This window comes from Perca flavescens, chromosome 15, assembly GCF_004354835.1.
Source record: "Perca flavescens isolate YP-PL-M2 chromosome 15, PFLA_1.0, whole genome shotgun sequence".
Classification (NCBI taxonomy): domain Eukaryota; kingdom Metazoa; phylum Chordata; class Actinopteri; order Perciformes; family Percidae; genus Perca; species Perca flavescens.
This window is the reverse complement of record NC_041345.1, coordinates 23,922,868-23,949,835: the sequence shown is the minus strand read 5'-3', so window position 1 is coordinate 23,949,835 and position 26,968 is coordinate 23,922,868. Positions and strand designations below refer to the sequence as shown.

At 43.0% G+C, this 26,968-nt stretch overlaps 1 protein-coding gene across 10 annotated transcripts in view; it reads right to left on the bottom strand.

Annotated features, from left to right (window-relative positions):
- Positions 1–26,968, bottom strand: part of nfixb (nuclear factor I/Xb) — a 164,387-nt gene that overhangs the window by 90,210 nt on the left and 47,209 nt on the right. For 9 of the 10 annotated variants that reach the window (XM_028600545.1, XM_028600536.1, XM_028600540.1 and 6 more), the window contains one exon: positions 20,888–21,419. In XM_028600545.1, the coding sequence (XP_028456346.1) occupies positions 20,888–21,419 (532 nt within the window). Of the gene's footprint in view, positions 1–20,887; positions 21,420–22,211; positions 22,265–26,968 lie in introns of those variants that run through there. The other variant, XM_028600541.1, reaches the window with a different exon arrangement.

The following is a 26,968-nucleotide window of genomic DNA, read 5'->3' as shown; positions in this document are numbered from 1 at the left end:
CTCTCTTTTCTCACTCTCTTCCCAGCCCCATTTCTCTCGATTTCTCCCTCCCTCGGTTTTATATGGAAAAACATTCCTGGTGTTCTACTCGGCTCCAGTGAAACCTGGTGCTTATTTTCAGTACCCTAAATTGATAGCAAATGTGAGGACAGATCCCTCCTCTCGTTCACTCTTCCCTCCCTCCATTCCTCCACCGCACCCCACCTCCTCCCTTTTTGGCATCAACAGTGAGGATACGTGGAACATTTTCGTGACCATATTAAACCCTAAGGTTTTATGTTTTTGAAAGTGTTCCCCTTTATATTCAACTGTTGTTGTTACATTTCAGGGGAAGAGAAAGTCTACAGTCTGAGAGTCTCGTTGAGCGCAGGACTGAGTCACAGACTTTTTGTTTTTCAATAAGCCCCCCACTGCACCGTGGAAACCAAACCTGGTTAGCCTCAGCTGTCTTTACCCATAATTCAACAATCCCTGTGTGTTTGTTTTCCCTTTTTGCCTCTCTCGCTCTCTCTTTCTTTCTCTCTCTCCCTCTCTTACTTTTACTCTGTAAGTGAAACCCTAACTGCACCCTTCATTTTGATGCAGCCAACTGAGTTCTGCTGGACCAAAATGCCCTCTATTGTTATGGATGTGTGCCGGGGAAGAGAAACTGAGCCTCGTGGATCGTCCCTCTGTGGGTGAAGCTTATTGTGGTTTTGATTAGAAGATGGGGGAAGAAAACCCAGTCAGCTCCTTGTGAAGTCTGGTTTTGTTTCAAAATGCAAACCGTTGGACTTTGTGGGCGAAGGCGAAGGTGTAGCCTGCAACTTTTCACAAAACCAACTTGTAAACCCTAAAAAATGTTATTTGTTTTCTTTTCTTTTTTGCCATGTATGCAGACAATGCACAAATCAAGCAACTAGCCTATAGCCACAAGGAAGACAGAGTTACACCCAATTTAGTCTAGAGCTGTAACAATTCAAAATGTTGCTGTACAATTAATTGTCTCAGAAATAATTGCAATTAACAATATAATTGTCTCTCTCCATCAAATTTAAAAAGATGTATTCATTTTTTATTACCAATTAAAGTTTTGAATGAATCCCAGGATGCATCTTTCCATTATGTGACCCAGATAATGTAATAACACAAATACCCAGCCTGTGAAGTAAACAACTTCTCTTTATTATCATAAAAAAAATGTTTCTAACTGTATCCCCATTGTCATTTTTGTTGCTATGAACGTGTATAGGCTCAAGTGCAAACAACTAACAATTAAAATAAAAATATATAGCCTGAACAATAATCACTTACATAATTACAATTTGGCATATCTAACGATTATGTAAAACAAATGACAATTAGACAGTTACGTAATAATTGTTCCTGGCCTAAATGAGTCATCTGTTTATCAGCTGCAGCTTGTCCTCAGCCAGCACATCACAGTGGAGGAAGGACTTACTGCACTCTGTGTAAGCTAGCTGGTGAGATAGCCACAGCTAGCCTGAGCTAAAAGTGGACATGTTGTTAATTCAGTTTGTTAGTCCACTTAACTAAATAAAACTAGTAGCTAAATATGGAGGAAAAGAACTGCTGGGTAGGTATCAAGGTATCAAGCAGAGCTTAGCGGGTTATAATAACTGCCGTCTTTCTTTTTTCTTTTCACAGGAGTTGGTGTGGTTAAGTTAGCCAGCAGTGGCATCTTTTTTGGCAGCAGAAACAAGTTGTCAAAACAACTTGGATATGCCGTCCCCTTCTAAGTCGATACAGCGAACGTGTTAGCAATTCATTCAATCCATTACGGAGCAACATTGGCAACAAGTGGTGAATTTAAATCCAATGTAAACGGTTCTTTAATTGCTAAATGCTCCACTATGTTCACCAGCTTGTCGCTAAATTTGTCTGTCCGCAGTTTGGTGCTGAGCAGTTAGGTACGGTGGGTTTTTTAGAACTTTTTTTTGCTGAAACAACTGCCTGCTTGCCCTGTGGTTGAAAAAGGCAGTAGAAGAGCGGTAAGAGCGAACCAAAACTCTAGTTGTGGGCTGTAAAACCAAAACCATGAGCTGAAAGATGCTAAACATCTGTGTAGAGCTGAAGGAAACTAGAGTCAGGTAATAATTCTCTGTGGCTTTATCACTACAAAATGACACTTTTTACTATACACACGTCATGTATTAAAAACATTTGGTTGCTAAGATGACAGTAGGCTATTTCATAACTGCGTTTTGTTTTGGATACGTTCTACCCCCCAGTAGCCAAAATCCACTTCGTGCAGATTTTGGTTGCTCCTGGGCCGAGCTAGAGGAAGGTGCTAGGCTAGCGGGTGGTTGTTGAGCTCTGCACGGATGGAGAGCCAGGCCTGCCTGTTTGTATTGGCCAACTTTCAGCATTCCACATGTCTTTGTGATTTTCAGCTCCCTGACCTCATGAGACCCTCCACACTACTGAAAGTTATACTCACACCAGGAGCACAGATGGATCAGGAAGGAACGCTGAAAGCCTATTGGTGCTTGGCTACTTTCTAAAAAGGCACATGTAATGAAAAATACAGGCCACGCTGCTGCAGCTGCTGCCGCAAATCAACTTTAACTGTGAAATATGAGTCAATGATTCCTGCAAATTCTCTAAAATTGTGATCATTAGCATCTCTCATTTCCTAAACCCCTTAGCATTCCGCCATTCTTTTTATTTTATTTTTAGAGGGGTAGGGGTGGGGGACAGGGGATGTTTAGGGGGTGATAGCAGGTCAACAGTAGATGCTTCATAGAAGTGGTATACAGCATTTGAAAGCCGGGAACTTGAGGCTTAATTTGACATGCAGCGGAGCAATGTTTTGTAATAATGTCATAAATCAGAAATAAATATTAATTAATTGATTAATTTATGGATTAATCAATTCATCAATTAATTAAAATACATTCTGAAAGTGTAAAAGGACTAAGAACATTATGCTATCAGTGTATAATGGCCATATAATGCCATGGCCGTATAATTCTCCTGCTCACTTATTTAAGTTATGTAAGTTGTTGCAGCAGTTTTTGGGTTGATACTATTTAACCCTATTTGTTACACAGATTTGTGCACAGTAACAATTTAATAATTATTGACCACTCAAGAATTTATGAAGATGGTCAGAAATCCCTCCAAAATACCACGTTAAGACCCCAAGACCTTGAGGAACACCATAAAATAAAATCCATGCTTGGATTTGGTAACAAAAACCTTTTTGGAGACATTTGAAGATTTCTGCAAAAAAAAATTGTATGTTGACACAACAGTGTCAGTGTCACCTTGCCCTACCGCTCCACTCATCACCTAGCAGGCGGTTTAGCAACTTGATGGCGATTAGCAAAGTGTGCACGGTGCATCGAACTGTGTGCGCAATGAGCAGAGTTTTTACGTGAGCAGCAAGAACACAAAAGATAAAGAGAGAATGTGGCAAGTTAAGAAATTAAGAGATGGTGCATGCACAAGATTAGGAGGAGGCGCCGAGGTGATTAGGGTGAGAGGAGGGAGGCAGGAGGGTGTTCGTAGCCAAATTAAGGATCAAGTAGTGCCTTGGGCCTGATCTAAACAGGATTTACCTGTTGCTGTCCCCAGGTGACTCGCTTCACTCATTTACCCAACACTGCCGCAGGGCCCAAACTCCCAAAGACCTCGTTAATTAAAGTGCAGACATGCAAAACATTCAGGCACGTGTGTGTGTGTGTGTGTGTGTGTGTGTGTGTGTGTTTGCACAGGACTCTCTCTCCACTTGGGTTCTTTTATTGAATTATCTGAAACTCTCACCTTTAATCAGTGTCTCATGAACTCCCATGAACACAAAGTTCATTTGTTAAACATTCTCGTATACGTGAGCCCAATCACGCCACACTTGATGCCTCGGCGGGGAGGGGTTTTATTCAACTTCAGTCAGTGGTATAATAATAAACAAACGATAACGCCATAAATCCTCAAAGCTAAACGGTAAGGTGACAGGTGGCGAGGTAGAGGAGCGAAGGCAAAAAGAGTGAATGTTCTAGCAAACGTCAGGCCCGCCCCTGGGTAAACTAGTCTTTTTGAATTCACAAGTTACAACACAGGCCTCGAAACATGAACATACGCAGAGTGCACTCATCAGCAGGTCATGGCGAGATGTCACCCTGCAGTTACCAACCCCATTATTGAACAAAACCAAAAACGATAACTGTCAGCCACAATCAACAAAGCTGAGAACAACGTCTGGACGGACTCCATCTCCCTAGTTAGTACCTCTGCAAATGGAGGCCAAACTGTCTACTCCCCCCCCCCCCCCGTCCCTCCCTCCTCAAAAAAAAAAAAAACAATCCTATATCCGCCCTTTGCCCTGGGGATGTGTGTCAAGATGGTTTACACACTAAAAACAAACAGGCGTCCCATTGCAACAGCAAGAAAAATGGATGTGGGTTTGGACGAAGTGGGAGAGGGAGGGAGGGAGGGATGGAATGGAAAGGAGGGCAGGATCAGGGTACACATGAGGGAGGGAAGGAGGGAAGAGCAAGAGAGTGAAAGTTGTCATAAAACGACAATAATAAGAGGCCTCAGTGCCACCCAGTGACCACATCAAGGCTTCTGTAATGACAGGCTGTGCAGAACACATGTCGGACTGAGTGGAGGAGTGTGTGTGTGTGTGTGCGTGACGCGTGCGCCCTTTTGTAAGCGCTATAAAATGACTTAGTTAACTGGGTAATATTTTTCTCAGCATGGAAACATGCACAGTACATCGTACGTACCACAAAGCAACACTGGACAGGCACAGAGTGTACACATGCAGCCTTTAATTTAGACTATACGCCACTCGCTCAGGAAATGTAGGTGCATGTGTACTTGACTTTTCAAGCCACGAATGAAAAAGCAGCCGGAGATAACGGAGGACAACACAACTGGAAAATCCCCCCCACTTCCCCGAAGTCACCAGTGTGGTAACATTTTGGCTTGCCTTGCGTCATGTCAACAGACAACCAACGGTTAAAGCGTGCGGGCTCCGACAGGACTCCATGGTGCATTCGATTGCGCATCGTGAAATCATAATACACCCAAACTGTTCTGCCATCTATCTATAGGTTAATGGTTGCTTATTCATCAGTCTCGACTGAAGGCTTGGTCAGACACGCACCAGTCTCTGCAAATATTTGTTCCATCTCTCAATCACTTTAATTTAAGCTCATGTGCCTGACGAGTCCAAGACTGTGTTTCAGTCCAGGCTCCAAGGTCCGACCCATGACAGCACATCGGCAGAGCGTTGGGTACTGTAGTGGATCTTTTTCTGGCCAGTGAACGGGTAGCGATCGCTATTGACAGCCCGCAACAAACTACACCATGCACTACGCAGAAGTGCAGACATCGTTGTCGAAGCAAGGATCCAACGAGTGTTGAGTTAAAGATGATGTCACAGCAGTTTCACGCACCTCGCTGTGGCAATCCGCTGAGAATCCCGCCTTCATTGAGAAGGTACTATCCACAGTGGGACATGAAACCGAGAAAAGCACCTGGTACCAAAAGTCAGTTGAGTTGAGCCAAGCCATGTAAGGGAAATTAGGCAAAAATCTCATTTTAGTTCAAAAGTCTTTGGCAGGTCTTTTCCATAAGCTCTTAAAAGCAAACATCAGCTGTGACATCACTGATTTGGGTGTGGCAAACATGTAACATGCTTGAAAGTTTCTGCCTATAGAGTGCAGCGGTTTCCTACTTTGTTCTGTTTGGTGTGGGCTTCACGTTTTATAGCATTAGGTTTAAGCGAATACATTTTGCATTAGCCAGGGCTCAAACATTCTAGCCAGGTCTTAGCCGCGTCCAGTGCAGCCAGCATGTATGTTCAGTGGTTCATAAAGAGAAAAAGAAACAGGAGCTTAATAACGAAAGAAGCCACAGATATATTCCAAGGAAAACCTGAGCGTTTCCAAAATAAAATCAACAAAGTTTCACCCTTGAGTGTGATAAACTGTGTGCATAGGACACAGCTGTTTACCAGAGCAGACCTGGACAAAGAAAGCCAGACAGGCAGCAGTGGAGCGATGGAGGGACCTTCGCCCAGGAGAGAAAGTCCTGTTCTTTTTCACAAACACCTTGTAGAGAAAAAAAAAATAAAAGGCCTGACCACAAAAGAGGCTCTGTGCTTCAGGCCATTTCAGTTAAGAGTTCTAGCCAGGATAGATCCACTGAGAGCACAAGAGAGACGGAAAGAGAGAAAGAGAAAAGGGAGCTTTATTTGGTTAACAACTTCAACGAATCAGTGTGGGGGAAGAATGTGTGTATTTTGGCTCGGTTTGTTTTGCATTAGGATATAAAATATGTCGAGATTACTTCATCGCACATCTAAAGCCCAATGGAAAGGAGATGGGCGAGGGTCTAAAAGTGGGAACCACAGTTTTTTATAAGTTGGGTTTTGGGTAACATTAATTGTGTCTCACTGGGACAGAGGCTTCAGCAAAGCATAGTGAAAGAATGTAAGCCCCAAAAATGCTACATTCCCAAAAAGACAGTCTCAGTCAAAATCAATCAACGGAGACAGCAAACTATAGAGTATAAAGTACCCCCACAGCCTTGTCAAATGAACTCAAATCCCATATCACCATTTATCTATTACTTTTAGCCGTTTACCTATAACTTCTGACTCACCGGATGTAGACTGTGGGTATAAGTCTGCCATTGGCCATGTATTTCCCGCGGCCAATGGCAGGCTTATAATTAAGCCCCATTTGCACAGAACTAGTATTTGCTAGCTGGGGACCTCTAGTAAGTGCAAGTACAAATGTTTCGCCAAAATAAGTGCCCTCCCGATACCATTTTGCAAGGGCGCCACTGTTGCATCCTGGGCTTAGCACTGCCCAAGACGATTGGCGTTTTTTTTCCCCTATAACAGAACAACAGGTGAAGCCATACCATTCTCTAGCGCTGACACAGCACTGTGGAGATGGGTCTGGCTATGCGTGACAAACTTTTAGCTTATTATTTCAACCGTTTATCGAGCTATTTTAACTGTTTATCTGTTACTTTTGGCTAACCATTTTCACGGTTTATCCTTTACTCTTAGCTAACTATTTCAACTGGATTACTTTTAGCAAACCATTTAACCGTTTATCCGTTACATAGCTAACAATTTCAACTGTTTATCCAGAACTTTGAGCTAACTATTTTAACTGTTTATCTGTTAATTTTATAAATCCATTTCAACTATTTTTAGCTGACCATTTTAACAGTTTATTCGTTAATGTTTGTCCACTACTAACTATTTAACCATTTATCCATTACTTTTAACTAATTCTGAGTTATATCCTTCTGATATATTGAATGTGATATTGGTAATGCGGGGTAAACCGTATATTGTTGATTGCAGATTTGATGCACACTGGCCGAGGAGTTTGTTGAAAGACCGTGAAACAGCTGCTCTCTGTGGAAGTCCTCTTTACAGGGGTAATCGTGGCTCTCACCTTAAGGATTTCCCCATGTAGCTGCCAGGATTGTGTAGTTCGAATCCATGCCCAAAGACAAAATCTTTCAGTTCAGAGTGGAGAAAACTTTTCTAACCATGTATCAGAAACAGAAACCTTGGCCGTGGAGTAATCACATTAGCCTGTGTGTTTAGGACCTGGTGGAGGAAAACCACCCTGGATCGGAGTAGTGGTGATAATTGGACCATTCCTAATGCCTTTTGGTGTGAATGGTATCTCTTTAGGGTCCGTTTTACAGCCAGGCCAGAGGGGAAAATAAACTCAGATGAAAAGAACAGAAACTTCAATAAAAGAAGGAAAAGAGAAAGCAGGGATCGGAGATGCTCTCAGGGCCAAAACCACAGATAAAAATCTAACCGCAGAATGAAGGCCAGATTGCTCTTATTCACAGTCATCTCCAAAAAAATAAATAAATAAATAAATCTGAGTAGAGGGAGAGAGCGAGACAGAGGGCAGCAAGCCACTCCTCTACTGTATTCAGATTTACTGTTCTTAAATTGTTTGCCCTCTGCTTTTAATGGCCATCTCTAGATCATCAGCTCTTAAAATAAACACAGAGGCTTGGATTACCTTCTCTATCACCATTCCACTGAAGCAGAAGACACGTGCAGGGACTGTGGCTCGCTCCGCTCTTATTTCTTTACGTTAATTCTGTGTGAGTGTGTGTGTGTGTGTGTGTGTGTTCTCCCCTGAATGTTTGGGTTGCTGGAGGAGAGCCTTGCATTAAAGCTGAGCAGCAGAAGAATGGAAACTCAAGTAGGGCTCAGAAGCCGGGTGGTCCCGCGTCTAATAATACACCAATCAAATGTTACCGCACAAAGGGCAAATAACAGAGTAGATCAGCTCCATTGCTGCTGCTGAGGGGGACACCAGAGAGAATGAAAATACATACTAATAAGTCAAATTCTATTCTTCAGCCCATACGACTTCCCAATTTCAAATCATTCGCAGATGATTTCGGAGCGGAATCTTGATCAAATTTCAAGAATAAATAACACGTGGTTTTATTTTTATTTTATTTTTTTACTTTCTATTTTTGCGGTGACAGATCGCATCCAGTCAAGGACCAGTGAGTCGGGGCCTGGTTTACCTACTGTGAGGCCTGCGCACCCCGCAGTCTAATCCCAGGTCCCATGCATGCTGCAGGACAGCTGGGGTCTATCAGTGCATGTACATTTTTGTGCACGCTTGCTTCAAAATGTGGTCGTATCTCTTCATGTGTACATACAAGGCCCGCAGGCATCAGGTGTGAAGGGGGTTCAGGTGCTGGGGGAGTCCAGAGGGGGACGCTCGTATGCTCCGCTGCAGACCCCATTTGTTGTTGCTCGGCCTGCTTCTGTGGCGCACGTTAACATATGGATGGAGGCACAGATACAATCTCTTAAGAGTACATACACAAACAACAACTAAAAACATACTTCACACACATTTGACTCTTATGGACTTAAAGAGACGGCACACTGGGGACGTAGGCCTAATCTTTTTAGAGGAAAAGTAGATTGCATTTGAAAAGTGAAAGGGGAAGAGATGCAGGCTCATGTTTACGAACGATAACAATTCAGTTGGCCAACTCACATGCAACGGTTGTATTAATATGCAAATACAGAGTACGTATACAGTACCAGTCAAACCTTTGACTTGTACGGCATGCACTTAAGGCGTCTAGGCTTTGCCCTCGTCACTCATGGCATACCTTTGAGACTGCACCGGGGCTACAATTACACTACTAGGTTTTCATTTTTAAGCACTGTGTTCAGACAAAAACAAAATCCGCTCCAGTAGCAGAACTAATCTCCATCCATATTAACACGTCGGACAATGCATATCACATGACCATTCACATATATCCCGGGTATTTGCGTGCCAGTGTAAACAGAAAGTAGATTGTCCAACGTTACTCAAAATCATGGATGCAGAAGTATGAAAATACAGAAAATACTATGGAGAACGAACAACTGTGAAAAGTAATAGGCACGGATTTATTAGCTTGGACCGACGAGGACCGGTTACTGAAAGGTATGTAAGCCGACCTAACCGATACAAATGACTGACGTGCATTGTTGATTCCAGAGCTCTCCGGTTCTGCCTGTCCAGACTACAAACCAACCCCTGAGTTTTTAAACCAAAGACGGGGGCAGCAGTGTTCCCAAATGTTCCCGCTTAGGGGCTCAGGAACGCTGAAATAGCGTGAATGCGAAGCTAAACGTAGCAAAAGATATATTTGTTTTCAAACCAAAACGTAGTAGTGGAAATGTAGCCACAGAGGGATTGGGGAGTGACGATGACAAACCCCACCCTCCTTCATAGGAAACTATTAAAAGCACGCAGGCCGATGCAGGGGTGGAGCAGCATCAGATTAGGAAGCCAAAAACATGACAACAGCCCTAACTCCCTTATGCTAGGGTTTCACTTAACCCCATTGTTGTGTTTGGGGTCCTGGGGGCCACATGCAATCTTTAACGGCTCAAAAAAGTACTACCATTCTTTCATCAGCTTGATACTTCATGACTTTCCACATGAAGTGGGGTCTAGTTTTAGCTCTAGATGGGGTGGGATAGGGCAACAATAATGTCTGTAGATTTTTATGACTATGTATCTGTATTGTACAGTATACTGTAAATACTTTGTATTTGATTGCGCCATCTACCTGCCCAGGGACTACGGGCAGAAACTAGCAATTTGCTACAACCTGGCACAAAGAACTGTCCCTACAGAACTGTCCCTGTTCAAATAAATAAATTACAATATGAGACCTGCTTATAAAACATGATTTTGAACTGATGCCATGTTTCATAAGTCTGTTACAGAAAACTACTTCCGTTCGGGGCCTCAGAGAGCCCAGCTGTTAAATATGATGGACTTTCATATGCTCCATATCTGTGATTGAAGTTGACAAGACTTTACGCAGCTCTACCCTTCCAAAATCCAAAATTAGGGTTTGGATTTCTGAGTTTTAAAACTATTTCTTTTACAGAAAGTGTGACATCTCTGGAGTCTAACTGATCATTATCACTGTGTTGGATAACACATCTAACACTTCTCTGTCTGGAAATGACTCAGACCATGTCTCAGTGCTCAGTCCTGACAATCGGGCTACTATAATGAATAAAGTTGGCGGTTTGCGGGTTGGTGTGGTTTATTAGCGAATATTTTGCAGGCCGGGCAATGTGGATTGGCTCTCACAACGGGTTGGGAACGGGAGGGGTTAGGGTATTAAAAAAACCTGACCATTAATGCACAGCCATTGTAACATTTAAACATGAAATATTTCCATCCTAACAATGCATTATGGTCCTTTCTGTATTTTGTCACGTTCATCAAATGTGAGCTCAGTTTGTGGCAAATAAGCTGGTTACCACTGTAATACTTTTCTACATTTGGGGTTTAAAAAAAAAAAGGTCAGAAGAGAAAGAAAATTGATGTTCATTTTGCAAATAGGTTATTATTTTCATACATACATCAGTAGGGAGTATAATGAGGGGGTAAAGCCAATGTCAACAACAAAAAGGGTTAATGCTGTATTGGTTTAGAAGATTCTTTTAGATCACAGGCTTCTGCTTTTTAAATGATGCATTATATCTGCGCTTCAATCTCAAAGGCTACTTAGAGCTTCTTAGAGGATAAAAATCATGTGTAAGCCCACTGGACTGAAATAATCCTGACAAAATGTGTGAATAACATTAACGGGAGAATCTGCTCTAAAATTACAGTTTGACATCTCTCTCTCTCAGTGTTTTATGTATCCAGAAACAGTATGTCATAATAACGCCAAGAAAATCGAATAGCCTTCTTGTTCCTCTAAGGAGTGCAAATGGCTCCTTTGAAATTCCAACCACACTCTGACTGTGAAGACCTGGATGTTGATTTAAAGTTAGTACTTAGTCGCTACCCTTGATGGCACTTGGTTTATGCACCGTCACACTCAACCGCACTGTATAGGTATCTGCTTTAACCATAAGCATAAGTGCGGGGATGCCCTCTATAGATGGAAAGTGATCTGGGTGGATTGCTCTGGCAGAGCTCCGTTCTCTGGTTGGCCCCACAGAGGGCAGGGGTGGCACAGAAACGGCCCAGCACTGCATGGCCACTCACCGTCGCCAACCAGGCCAGTCGCTGACACTCCTTGCATATCACCCAGGAAAGGTACACTGAGCAAAAATAAAATAAAAATAATAAAAAAAAAAAAAAAACTACGTGGCCACGGCAACTCTATTCATCTGCCTTTCTGGACAGCCGGTGTTTTCCCTGCATTTAAAAAAAAAAAAAAAAAAAAAATGCAATTTCACATAATTTTGGACCATGTCGGTTTCTAAAATGTTGAAAAGCTAGAGCAGATTAAAAAAAAAACTAAGACAAAAGTAAAAAAAAAAATTTGATTAGATCTGAGAAACGTCACATAGTTAGTTTTGATGCTTATTGATTTTACATTAATTGGGGGTGTTGGCAGAAGTCTTATAATGGCGGGGAAAACCCTGACAGCTATCCACCGGCACAGACACAGCATGAGAGCTTTGGGTTTTTGATGTGAGGTTTTAAAGTCGACACAAAAGGACACAAACATATAAAAATGTATGAAACTATAGTATTTGGACGTATGGGTTATTCCCAGACAAACAATGCAATTTCATAAACTTCTCTCCCCGCGATCTCGTCCATATTTCTATTGCTCATCAGGGAGAGAGGGAAAAAAAAAGACGGTTGTTTTCCTATCTTTTTATGAAATGTATGCATCGAAGCTGCCAATAAGAATTCAAATGAGCCTGAAATTATAGACGAGAGAGAGTTGGGCGCAGACAGTTGACGGGTATAATGAGAATGTTACCATCCAAACATGATGCTTGTGAAATGGACCTGGTCGTCCATATGAAAAGCAAACAGACGGAGAAAGTGAGTGAACGTGTCAGGTGATTTTGTTTTTGAGCAGGAGCCCAGAGCTGGACAGAGCCCTGCCGTGGAGAGGGTCCTCGGAGGACGGATGAGAGAGGGAGACCTGAGTGAAGAAGGGCGAACTATTACATAGAAATATGAGATTGAGACGAGTGAAGGTATGTTGCTGAGGAATCTAAAATTCTGGACTCGCATAAAAGACTTAACCAGTCATTAAAACTGCTACAGAAAACAGTGTTACGGTATTAGGATCTTCAAATCTTCCTAATCTGAGTGCAGAGCTGCAAATTTAGTGCTTAAAAGTGATGGGAGAGAGCGGAAAAAAAAAGAACCTGAAACAAAGTCTCCTTTATTCTCTCCGACGGCTTGTTCAAAGTGTAAATCCCTCTCTTCGTTTCTTTGTCCCCGTCTGCGCGGCGCATTTGCAGTTCAGCTGCTCAGAGACATGGCGAGGAGTTTATTTATTTATACATTCCCCCATTCATTTGAACATGTGCGCTGACAAACGCCGAACTAGCCGCATTAGCGCCTAGTTCACACCCGCCTTCCCCTGACTACTGACTCGCGAGGACGCAGCAGAAGTCGGCGTGTTGGTTGATGAGTGACGATAACGGAGAAGAGACACCCAGGTGCACATGTAGACGCACAGAAATACTAAAACGCAGGCTGCCAAAATAGCTGAGCTCAGTGACACGGACGCATTGAAGTACAAGACTAGACAAGTTAAGTCGGATAAAAAAAAAAAAAAAAAAAAAAAAAAAAAACGGCAAGCATCAGAGAGCCAGAAAAGCTAAAACGTCAAAATAATGCAAAAATAAAAAAAAGGATGGATAGATATGGAGTGTAACTTACAGTCAGTAGCTTTATTGCGTATTATGCTTCGCACCGGGAAGGAGGACCCCCACCCCTTCGACCCCATATATTCACTCTGTTATTTCAGGGAACAAAAGCGGGGCTCTCGAGGCCATGGGTGGATCCGTGAAAGGAAGAAAGGAGTCCTGCTCCTGGTCCTGTCTGAATAGGGGCCTTTCACACTTTGAGAGGCCTGTTTACTCTCCCTCAATAATGGCTCTAATTTTCTGATCATTATTGAGTAATTCCATCCACCCCCACACCCAGCGTTTAACGCTTGCTCCAATCACTCACGCCACCTTCGTTCGTGTCTCCGAAGGGTCCCAAATGATTGTACAATACATGTTCTTCATTTCCTCTGAGCCCATCAGTCCTTAATCCTCCTGACTACCCTTTTCCTGCTCGGCCCTTTAACAAAAAAAAAAAAAGACATCTATGAGGACACCTGAAGACAATTTAGTAAAAAAAAAAAAAAAAATTATGCAAAGGCAGAAATTTAGATTTGCATTAAAAAAAAGAAGAGAGAAATCATTCAGCTTCCCCCCCCCCCCCCCCCATATGTGGAATCATTCTCTCCTCTGATTGGTGAGGAGCAGCGCTCTATCCTCCATTTTGTTTTGGACCTGAATCCACAGCAGTACCATCACACCGAGGAACAATATTCGCTCTGCTAAACGCCGGTGGAAAATATTTTGAAGAAAAAAATAAATAAATAAAAGAATACATTTAGCCGACATCTCCATAAAATAAGACTTTAAGTTTGAATGGTATGATCGCTTTTTTCTGGCAACCCCGCTGTAAAAAAATAAAAAATAAAATAAATAAAAGCATCCATAGGAGGGGTTTTAGGGGCGAAACTTGACAAACAGGGGGGGGGGGGGGGGAGAGAAAAGAAGTGTTAAGCGAAAAAAAGGATGTGGGGGGATGTTAAAATGAGAGAAAGAAAAGGATCAGAAGGAGAGAAGTTGGCAGAGACTGTCGGTTTGAAAAGCTGGCACCTTCTAAACAGAGCTGCAGCTTTGGGTGCCAAATGCTGCCAACCAACCCCACTAGCCTGAATATGTGCCCTCCCTCTCTCTTTGTTTTCAGCATGGCATTTTGCATCATCTTTATTCTACTGTATGCTTCTCTTTTTACTTTATATCAGTGCTCGATATCATCCTCACAGCAGTGACTGACATTTATTACCATTAAATGAGAGAATAAATAAGGCAAGGGGGAAAAATTAAGAGGGAGATATTTATTCATATATTCATTATTAGTGTTCATTTCAAGGATTTTATCTATTTTTTTTTATGTAAGAGGATTTTGTTTGCGTATCATTGCTAAATTTTGGAATTTGAGATGGTTTGAAAGAAAAATGAAAAAAAAAAAAAAAAAAAAAAAAACACACACACACACACACACACACACACACACACACACACACACACACACACACACACACACACACACACACACACACACACACACACACACACACACACACACAGAGAGAGATGGCGGGATCTGTGCTCGGCGGCGGCGCGGTGTTCCGCTCCCGTTTTCCGTATGGAAAAAGAGTCGTCCCAATTACAGGGCAGTGTCCCCCTGCTCTGCTCCACTGGACCGAGGGAACAAGGCGCGACGCGGACGGATCAGAATCTGGTTGCTGGGAACCGGCCCAGAAAAAAAAAAAAAAAAAAAAAAAAAAAAGGACGCTTTGCTTTTTTCTCTCCTCTCCTCCTCTGCTGCCTTCACCTCTCCTCTCCTTCTCCTCCTGCTCTTTGCCCCTGGGCTCAGGCGGCTGAGAAGCCAAGCCGCCCCTCCTGCACCGAGATACGCATGTTTTTAGGGGACAGACAGATTTCAGGCCTGGCACGTATACAGAGAAACAGAGGACTGGTCATGCAAATTCACACACGGAAACGAGACCGTGTTAGAGACCAAAAATAAAAACACAAAGAAACTAGAGGGAAATGTGCGCCCATTTTTCCGCTGTTCTTTATAAAAAAAAATAAAAAAAGGATCCATTGAAGGATACCATCAAATAAAACGCAGTAATAGCTCAATAGATAAAAAGCCTATTCATTTAATTGCATGTGTTTACTACATTCATTAACGCTAATTCATTAATGCATATAATTAGGTTATTTAAATTTATTGAGAAATAAATACATTTCTGTTTGTTGTCATCTCAGCTACCATTTCTTAAGGAATAAGTATAAAAAGTGAACTGAGCTGCTGAATTGCTAAAAGAGGCACCATAACAATTTATTTATTAACCTTAATTACACAAATAATTAAAAATCACTGTACAGTGAAATTGGGAAATAAAGCTAATCCACGTTGCCCACAATAGGCACTCTCTGGTACGAGGAATGTTTCTATTTGCAAAGCTAAGACCTGACCTTTGTTTCAAATTAGACTTAATTCAATCATATACTCAGTCTTTTGTGTATCTTTCCCAGTATTATTCACTAAACTGGATAATTACAGTGAATATGAAGCAGGTTGGCCTGCTACCAAGCCCGTAGAGCTGCTCAGAAGTCGGCCCTATAGAGTGGGGGAAAGTTGGGAGAGATTGGTTTCAATAAATCAATCAATCAATCAATCAGGAGGTCAGCAGATCAGTGCATCTTTTCACCAATTATTTGGAATAATCCACACACACACACACACACACACACACACACACACACACACACACACACACACACACACACACACACACACACACACACACACACACACACACACACACACACACACACAGTGTCACTGACGCTGTCCCGTCATGAGAGGGGCTCGCCGGAGCTCAAACTTTATTGGCCATATTATTTCTAGTGACAACAAAGCGTAAGAAAGTTTCCGTTGAAAGCGTCCGACCGGCAGGGTTTTTCACACCAGATGAATGTGGCTCCCTCGGCGCCGACGCTCTCTGTTTCTCTGTCGGCCCGGGTTACGGACCGGTGCCAGAGCGCTGGAGCACAATTCTGTTCTCCGTCCAGAAATCTCTGCTCTGCACAACACGCTCAGCCAAGGAAAAGAAGGGAGTCAGAGTGATTTTTTTCCCCCCCCTTCTTTTTCCTTTTAATAATTACGATTCCGTCAACTCTCGTTCGGCAAAACACTCAACAGCTGACGGGACAACATAACCTGTGTGTGTGCGGGAGGATTGGTGTAATCTTATCACATATTCTGCTCAAAGCTGCTCGAGCCATAATGTATAGCCTCAATAAACCACCACAGACGTATAACTTAGTGTGTGAAAAACAAACAAATCCCACTCTGTCCTGTTTAGTCTCCTCTTCATTATGTAACTGCGTCTGATACCGTTACCTCCCTTTGAAGCTCAGGATATTGTGCAAAGCAGATAAGATTGTGATTGATGGATTAGAGCGACGTGAAGTGTCTCAGTCGGTCTCCCTGTCCATTCTCCTCTTTGTTTGCCTCCATTAAAAGATATTCTCTTGGCCATTTGTAATGTCGAGACACACACTGATGGGTAAACAAACATCTTAGGTTTGCAGTGGCACCATAGAGATACGCTGCAGTCTGGCACACACACACACACACAGTTAGCTTTCGGACCTGGCCCAGGCCCCTCTCTGGTCAGTCTGTCTCCAGCGCAGAGAACAGATATGGAGGCTGCACTCTCCGAAAACATCTATTATAACAGCTCAAGTAATGAAAGCTGTATGGAGGCGGCTACGTTATGACTAATGCTGGAACCGTGCGCCTTCGTCAGATCGACAAATATGGAACACGACGCTAAAAAAAAAAAAAACTAAAAACATGACCTGATCCGGGGTCTCTAGGTGGAGGAAGGCCCACAGCACCCAGACTTTGGTTTTTACCGACTTGCGATCAAAGATGAGATCAAACCCCCCCCCACCCCCTTCGCTTCCTCCACATCCCTGAACCATTATTGTTATCATCATCAGATGCAGCGCAGTAAGTGCAATGAAAAGGAAACACTTTTGGGGTCGACTCCCATCAGTCCGTGACAATTATTATATTGTGATCTCTCTCTGTGTGTGTGTGTGTGTGTGTGTGTGTGTGTGTGTGTGTGTGTGTGTCAGCAGCCAGGTATTTGTCAAAAAGCACATTCTGCTAGTGGAACCTTGCTTTGCAGCTGCAGGAGCAGCAGCGCAGATCCCAGTGCGGCGGCTGTGATCTGTCTCAGCTCTCACTGCCCCCCCGGAAGGGCCCAAGTCTATAATTGGACAAAAGCAGAGACACATACTGTACTGGAGAGAAGCCGAAACAGAGGAGGGGGTTAGACGTGGTGGATCTCCTGTTCTGTCAATCACGCCGCTTGAAAGCAGACCCCCCCCGCAGCTGGCGACAGTGACATCAGAGGGACAAGACAGTTGAAAAAAAAACCGCCGCGGCGGAAAACAGGCCGGTGACACGGCCGCGGTCCAATCATCAGGCCCTGGCAACTGATAGCTTCCGCAAGACACAGACACCCTGGGACGGGGAGCTAAGAATACAACTGTAACGCTGCCACCCCAAAGGTTAGAATGGAGCCACTGTCTGCCTGTCCTTCTCTAAACTCTGGTTAACCCCAGACAGCCTCCTGGAAAACAGAGCAATTCCAGTTTATACAAGTGGAGGGTATTTTTTTTTGTTTTTTTTTAGCCGTTTCCTAATGTTTCCTCGGTTCCATTCTAGTCGTATGTGCCAGGTGCTGCACAGACTGCATGAGAGGGTGCTGTGGAAAAAAAAAAAAAAAAAGAAAAGAAAAGCTGAGCACGATCACAAACCTTCTCCCTCCCACAGCAGCGGACTTCGTCAGCACACAGCAGGTCGGCTTTTTAAGCGAGCAGGAAAGACAAAAACAAATAAATAAATAAATGCCACTACTTCATTCATGATGGCACACAAGCCTTTTTCCAGTTTCAACACATGCTTATAGCCAATAAACGGAACCTTGTGCTCTGGACTGGACGACATATTTGAAAGCGATTTCTATAAGGATGCTCGTACGTGTACAAAAACATACAAATGTGACGTGCTACCGCGCACAAATCAGCAAGATGAAGGCGACTGAGTGTTCATATGAGGGGTGAGTGGCTGCTGGATTCTGGCACAGAGTTAAAAAAAAAAAAAAAAAAAAAAAAAGAAAGGCTTTACTCCAAAAGGGGCACCAGGCTGCGCTGGGAGCTAATCTGAGCCGCGGTTCGCCACGGCGCATTGTGGAACAGGAAGAGGCGCTCACGGAGGCCCCGCAAACTCAAGCAGAGTTACACACTGGGCTGAAAGGAGCCTGGCATGGGGTACTCTGTCACAGAGGAACGCTGGCCCTCGCCTTGCCAACGAGAAGAATGAAGGTCCTGTAACTGTATGCCTGTGGTAAGAGAGCCCTTTACTGGAGACCCCGGGAGACTAGTTAATGGAGGAGAAAAGGAAACACCTGACCGACTCCACCTGCAAACACCTGAATCCTGGAAACAAGACGACCGGGCCGTAGCATCACGATGAAACGCCATACAAAACACATATGCACATTGAATCAAATCGTAAACCAATACTGCTCATAGTGTAGTCACACAACATTTGAAGTATTTGCGGTACAGCTGGGCTTCGATTATAAATACGTTAAAATGACACTAATAAGTCCCATAGAGGTAGAGCTGAGCGACACGGAAATATTACGATATTGTTGAACCAATACCTCAGTATAGATATGGTAGGGTTGACAATTGGTGCTTTGACAAAAAATATCTACACAATGAGATTTTTGATAAATAATCAATAATGTGGATGCAGCTAGAACAGTCTGGACAGTTCAGAAAATGACATCGCTTTACTGTAACGCAGCGTTTAAAAGCAGGAAAAAGACAACACGTGTCGTGTAAGACGATATCTAGCCTCATATCCAGACATCCCATGACATCTGCCCACCACCAAAAACGTGAAGCTGTTCATGATTTCAATTTGCTGCAGAGAAAGTGGATTAGCTCTGTGCTCCCATGACCACGGCAATGATACCAGGCAGGTCATTCATTGAGAATTTGAATCGCTTAAAATGACTTCAAAACAAAGCATAGTCGTATTGTTTTACACTTACGAAGAAGTGTGCCTTTCCTTGTTATTGCAAAAGCATTCAAGTTTTTAATTATAGTAGTTTATAATTTAAATATATTATAACATTTTACTATTGCTATTTAGGAAGACAAAAGAATAATCCTGGCTAAAATTAAGCAAAAAACTAAAACATTCCCACTATTAGATTTCACAAACTGCCTTTAGAGAATACATCCAGGTCTGTGCACAGTACACTAAAATGTTTTTTAACACTATTACTATTACAACTTCATGGTCACAGCAGGAAACGCATGTGCCAAATATGGAGAAATGGAATAAAACATCTCCTAAACAAACAAGAGACAGAGCCACGCTGCCATAAACAAAAAAAAAAAAAAAAAAAAAAAAAAAAAAAAGTCTCAACCCCTGTGTGTGTCAGCATGCGAGTGTGTCCACTTTTGCGTGTGTGCAGGCTGAGGCGGCTGACGCTGCAGACAGGCTGACTCTCGCTGCCTCCTAAACTACCTGGGACTGGGCCAGCTGTCACGGTCCTCTCCAGAACACCACACCCACCCACCAATCTCACAATAACATACACAGGGATTACGGACACATGACAAACGGACACACACACACACACACACAGACACACACAGACACACACAGACACACACATTCGCAGATGCTTTTGTTTACACATGGCACCGGGAAACATGCACATTTGGATTTAGACAAATTTGCCCACAAATACTTGAACAAATGTACCAACGCAAACATATCTCTAGGTAAACACAGGTTTTAAGCCCGACTGTCAAATTCTCAGAATCTCTTTAAACCAGATAGAAACATCTATCTCACACACATTTCTTTTTTTTTAAGATTATGTTGCACAGACTGTCCCTTTAAATGTCAAGTTGTCTTAGTTCTGATGGGGTTTATCAAAGCCTGGCATTGGCTCAGCTGTGTACATAGTGAGGGGCAGGGTCTAATCTGTGACTCACATGGCAAACAGGGGTGTAAGTCACCCGTTTTACCCCGAAACGATATTATATCGACGACGATACAATGTTTCCTGGTATAACAAAGTCTGCCATGATACGACTTGGATTCCATTCAATTCAGGGGCCTGTGACAGATACGAGACAATATCAGGTCCATTTATATACATTTACAAAAAGCAACTAAAATATGATCAGTCAATTTCTTTACTAAGCTTCCCTAGACATTTAAATTAAAAACAAACTACACTTTTTAATAAACAGAATAAGTATAAAAGTGGGAATTTCAAAATCAAGGCGCATGTTAAAGATGACGCTATGTATGGCTATTTTCACTTTGCATCGATAACATTGGATCGTTGTCGATATATATCGATTCGATCCACACCGATGTATCAATCCACCCCTAATAGCATCACATACTGACCTCTGTGTGTGTATGAATTAATAAAATTCATACTAGTTGGGGTGTGTGTGTGTGTGTGTGTGTGAGAGAGAGAGACGTAGGCGACTAAAGTAACATCACATTCCTCTGTGTATGTATACACCCTAATAGCTTCACATACTGACCTCGGTTTTTGTGTATAAATTAACAAAAGTCACACTAGTGTGTGTGTGTGTGTGTGTGTGTGTGTGTGTGTGTGTGTGTGTGTGTGACGTAGGCGACTACAGAGTAACCACACATACCTGGTGTGTGGACGAAGTAGGCCAGGTAGAGGTCCAGCTCCTTGACTGTCACTCCGATGTGGTGCGGCTGGACACACAGGCCGTGGTTGGAGCACTGGGGCGACTTGACCAGCCGCTCGCCGTCCGTGCTCTCCAGGGGGCTGCCCTTGAACAAGATGACCATGACCAGGTCCAGCCGCCACACCTTGTCGGCCTGGCGGAGGCAGTCGATGCGGCGGATCTTGCCCTTCTGGTCGGGGTTGGACAGCACGCAGCAGGGCGCCTTCTTCCCCGTGATGGTGAGCACAAAGTCCTCGCGGAACTCGGGGCGGATGTCCTTGCGGAGCTTGGCCAGCAGGCGCGAGGCCCATTTCTGCTTGATCTCCGGCTTCTCGCCCAGCAGCTCGTCCTTCACCGCGCGCTCTTCGTCCTTGGTCATCCTCTTCTCGTGCTTCTTGAAGTACTTGCGCTTGCGGGCCTGCAGGTTGAACCAGGTGTAGGAGAAGGCACGGACATGGGGGAGGAGGGCCTCAATGAAGGGATGAAATTCATCCTGACGACAGAGAGAGACGAGGCGTTAGGAGAATGGACAGAAAGGGCTTTTCAGTTTGAAAGAGAGCATGCAAATCTTGAAGAAAAAAAAAAAAAAAAAGAAGCTGGTAAACAAATTAGACAATTTTAAATGAAAAAGAGGCAATAGAGTAAAAAAGTTACAAAATATATGATAATAGTGATTATATTGTTAAAATTACAATTGTTGTAACTACAGGTAATTTAAAATCTAATTACAGTTTACTAAAATATCTATTCAAATAAATGTTATTATTTACCAATCACATCAAATATAAATAAATATGCAGCAATAAAACACGAAAATTGATCTTAACTGTAGAATGCAAAAGGTATAATGCAAAGCCTCCTTTTCATAAATAAAACAGCAAAAACATTCAATACAACACATATAAAAACACATGAATAGTAATCCAACAGCAACTGAAAAGCTGAGCCAAGTCGCGCTCCCAGTTTTTCTGCTGCGAAAAGAAAAAGTTATTCTGCTGCACCATAATACCTTCACTACATATCTCTGGGCGACAAAGCCCAGATCTCGCCACAGCGTTCCTGTGCCAGGGTTGCCACACACCGGTCGCTCACCACCGCCAAGCTTTGCCGCCACAAGACCACTGTTGAAATGTGCAGCTAAAAGATCAGCCATACCATTTCCTATCTCTGCTACCATGCAAGGGGAGCTCCAACCAGACTCACATTTCCACAACAAACTGAAAGCAGACAGAAATCACCACAGAAAACCACACTGCTAGAGGAAGACAGACGGCCTGGTAGTTACCATTTTGCACTCTCATCATAAATTTGGCACAGCGTTTAAAGTGAAAAAAAAAAAAAAAAAAAAAAAATCTCCTTGCACCAGTTTTGTTTTTTTGTTTTTTTTTTCCTCCCGCGCTCCAAAATGTAAAGCAAGCACTGGTTTGGCAGGGTGTGGAGAATTAGTAGATGAAAAAAAAACTTGATGGTGGGGAGGTGGTGGTGGTAGGGGGGGGGGGTTAAAAAAAAAAAAAAAAAAAAAAAAAAAAAAAAAGAATTAGCAGAATATGCTGCTCACTAAAAACAGTGGGCCAAAGTTTAAAAAAATCAAAACCCCAAGATTTTAGGAAGGACAAAATTCACTAGAGCCGGACCACGGCCGGCAAATCATTACACAAAAGCCAAAAAATGACCCAAAAAAAAAAAAAAAAAGAGATTAAAAACTTGTAGCAAAAAAATTGTCAAATAAAAATAGAAATGTTAACAGTATTGCACTGTTAGAAAAACTTCAACAACGGGGATAGATGCACTTAAAATAAACAGTCCTTTGTGCTTTCCAAAAAAAAAAAAAAATCCTTGGCAAAGAAGTGTAAGTGGTGGTGGTGTCTGTTCTGATCCCTGGGCCCGGCGCAAGACTCACACACACACACACACACACACACACACACTCACACACTCACTCACACAGATGGGGGGCCAGGGAGAGTAGAGCACAGAATAGAAAAAAAAAAAAAATAGAGAGCCGAATCAATGTTGGACGGGCGCATACGACCGCTGGCAAAGCCGAGTGCTGCTTCTTTTTTCCCCTTTTCTCTCCAACTCTCTCTCTTTCTCTCTCCGTTTCTCGCTCGCCGTCTCTCGTCCTCTCCGCGTTCTTTCCCTAACCATTGCTTGAGCCTTTGCCAGCGCGAGTAGGGCCCACCTATTTGGCAACAAGACGCCTGTAGCCCAGCCAATGCGTTAGCTTCAAGAGCTGAAAGGGAGGGAAGAGAGAAAGAGGAGAGGGGGTTGTAGTGGCAATGAGAGGGAGAGCGCGCAGGAGAGAGAGAGAGAGAGAGCGCGCAGGAGAGAGAGAGAGAGAGAGAGAGAGAGAGCGAGCAGGTGGGAGTGTAAGAGAGCGCGCAGCCTTGTCCGACGCTGCACAATTTGCCAAATCGACAAGTTCCACCCTGACACCGAGGCAAAGTTCAAGGGAGCAAGTCTTCTCCCGCACCAATCGCCGCAGCCCTCAGCCTGCCTCCATCTTTGCTATGGCCGCCATCGCCTCGTCTCCCTCACCCCCGTCCACCCCCACACACGAACCCCCGCCCTCCTCTGTCTCTCTCTCTCTCTCTCTCTCTCTCTACCCCTCGCTCTGCTTGCATAATGCCACCTTGGCAGAGGATGGCAAAGAGAGGACACACAGCTTCAGAATCCCACCAGACCCCACCACCGGCAGCTGCTCATGGGTTTACCACAGCAAACAAAGAGGGAGAAACAAACCCAGGCAGCCACACTCCTCTGACTGCACACACACACACACACACACACACACACACACACACACACACACACACACAAATCAATGACGGGATGATTTAGAGGCAGAATACTGAAATGGTTACAGAATTTCAAGGGGAAGGTGGCTGGCAGGCAGGCAGGGGAAACTGAATGTGCCTCAGTTGTATGGCGCAGCACTGAAAGCAGCAGATAAATGGTCAGCTGGAGTGTTAAGTGTAACGTCTCCCACGAAAATTCCCCAAATTTGCTTTGCTGAATTTGGCGCTGGGTCGGTGAGTGGCGACGGCTGCCATGTCGCCTCATCGTGACAGCACATCATTCAGGGGTGCACCTGCTCCGCGGACAGCGAGTCTGACGGCAGGAGTGCTGCGGAAACACCGGCTCTGGGAACTGAGGATTGGGACTCCGAACAAAAAAAAAAAAAAAAAAAAAAAAAAAAAAAAAAAAAAAAAGGAGGACAATTCGCCCCAATACAGAAATCATATGCGAGTTCACGTTAGAGCTGCACGATTAATTGCAAATGTTATCGAAATTGCAATAGCGACTAGTGCGTTATCCAAATCGCAGGGCGCAAAATGTGTGTCAAACCATTCTGAAATGAAGTATTGTGGTGCTGCAGAGACGTCCCGGCCTACAAATCCTATCCTACAGACTACTGTTTGGTACAGATCCTCTCGCATTAAAATCACACTATAATCGTTTCCATTTTTACTGTTTGGTACAGATCCTCTCGCATTAAAATCACACTATAATCGTTTCCATTTTTCAATGAAAATGAGAACAACAATACAAAAATGATCATTCCCTCCAATATCAGGAATCATATCACATATATCGCAAGATCAGTCAAAACAATCGCTATTTCATCAGCCCTAGTTCATGTGCTCGGTCAATGCTAGAAACCAAGGCAACAATCCCAAGCAACATCACCTAGGACAGCTAGGACCGTGTGCAGAGCGGAAACCATTAGTCAGAATCAGAAAATGGCTCATTTATTACATTATTGCCACAGTAAGTTACACCTGCGTGGAATTTGCCTCGGTGAATGGTGCATACATACGCAAACAAACATTAAACAGAAATAAAATAATAGCAGAGCTGGGCGATATGGAGAAAATCAAATAATCACGATATTTTTGACCAAATACATCGACGTCGATATTGTAGCGATATTGAAGGGTTGACTATTGGTGCTTTCACTAAATATTTACACAACCAGAGTTTTGGTAAATAATCACCAATAATGTGGATACCACGGCAAATTATAAAACAGTAAGTATGTCCGGTAAGAAATGACATCACTCCACTGACATCACTTCAGCCTTTAAATGCCAGGAAAAGACAACACGTACGTGTCATATCACGATATTACGATATCCAAAAAGTGATAAGATATCTAGCCTCATATATCGATGTCGATATAATATTGATATGTTGCCCAGCCCTAAATAATAGTCACTTAATCCATTAGTCAATCTACAGACAAATTAACCTGCAACTATTTGGATTATCGACTAATCCTTTTTAAGCAAATCTTTTAATTTTTTTTACATCCAAAGCTTCGAGGTTTTTCGAAAGAAGCTTCTTATATCTGTCATTTTTTGACGTCATCAACCTAAAAAAAAAAAAAAAGAAATCCTCAAAAAAAAAGAAAATACATGAGTTTTTTTTATTAAATCAACTTTGCGCAATGAATATAACTCGTCGCTTTTGTCAACATAAATACATGTAGGCAGCAGGCTAATCCAATAAGGGCATACAATAATGAAACACTCCCTAAGGCTTATAGCAAAACCACGCGTTACGGAACAGAACGCACAACAGGAACAACGCTCTGGGGTTATCGGAAATGTTTGGCTCACACAAGTCGGAAACAATACACAACCACTAGGGGTGCACTCTCAGAAAATGTCACGATTTGATATCAATTTACAGGCTCAAGATTTGATTTCAAAATCGATTTGATAAAAAAAAACGATTCACAAAAATTAAATTAAAAATATGAATCCATTTTTGGAATTCTATGAAATCGATTGTGAATCGGTAGAGCTTGATTCGCGATATTTTTTTGCACACCCCTAGCAGCCACCGCCGACAAATAATTCCACAAATAGCAAATTACTGATAATATTACTGTAGCCTTAACTTCATCTGCAACTGTGCAGAAACACTGGATTTCAACAGAATGAATAGACATGCTACAAAAATGGGTTTACATGAAGGTTATGAATAAAGCTTGAAAATACCAAAGTGAGTATTTGGAGTTTTGGAGGGGGGGGGTCAGACCAAACCATTCAAATACGTCACCTTGGGCTCTCAGCTGTCTGGCAATTTCAAGACAAAATGATTAATCAAGACAGTAATCGACAGATTAACCGACAATGGAATCTCCAGCTTCTAAATCCAATATTTGAGCTGTGTTCACAAATTGGAATTAATAAAAGGTCTCTCCCTTACTCGGTGCAGTCACATTGCCCAAAAAAAAGGGCACAGACTCTGCCAACTCCAAACACAAGTGTTAATCTTTAAATAATGACAGAGGTTATTGGCGTTCTCATTTAACCAGAGAAACACTGCATTATGCAAACAAAAAGGTAGAGGCCCTCAAACACAATATCACCACCACCACCACCACCACTCTCTCACCAATAAACATCAGGACCTCGGCTCGCATGGCACACAGCAATGCCTTTCAGCTTCATCTTCCAGCCATCAGACTAATGAAACAGACAGCCTCTCAGCCATCATCTGTTAACACGATGGAGGACAACACACCTCCGCATTCATCCCGCTCGCTTTGTGTGCCATTGACCGCGGTTAGATAAAGCAACAAAGGAAGCCAAGGGATTCACACGTTTCATTGTGTGTGTGTGTGTCTTTGTGTGTCTCTGTGTCTGTCTGTGTCTGTGTGTGTGTGTGTGTGTGTGAGAGACAGAGAGAAATATGGCATCCGAGTTAAATACATTTTATGTTCCCATCACCACCTGCAATTCGAAAAAAACAAAAAATCATGAAAGTTAACAGGCACTTGAATGTGCTTCATGTGAGATCTGCTTTTCAGTAAAAAAAAAATTAAGTCTTTCTGGGTGACCCTGCCAAAATGCAAATAAACCACCATTCAAATGTCACTGGAATTTGACTACAAGGGGGTTTAAGTCACTTTCCTTAGCTATACTATTTGCCTTCCATGGGGCTGAAAAAAAGAAGGAATTACACATCCAGGAATAACTGTTATGCAGATTCTTTCCAACTGCCAAATGTGGAGGGAGAAAACCCATCATT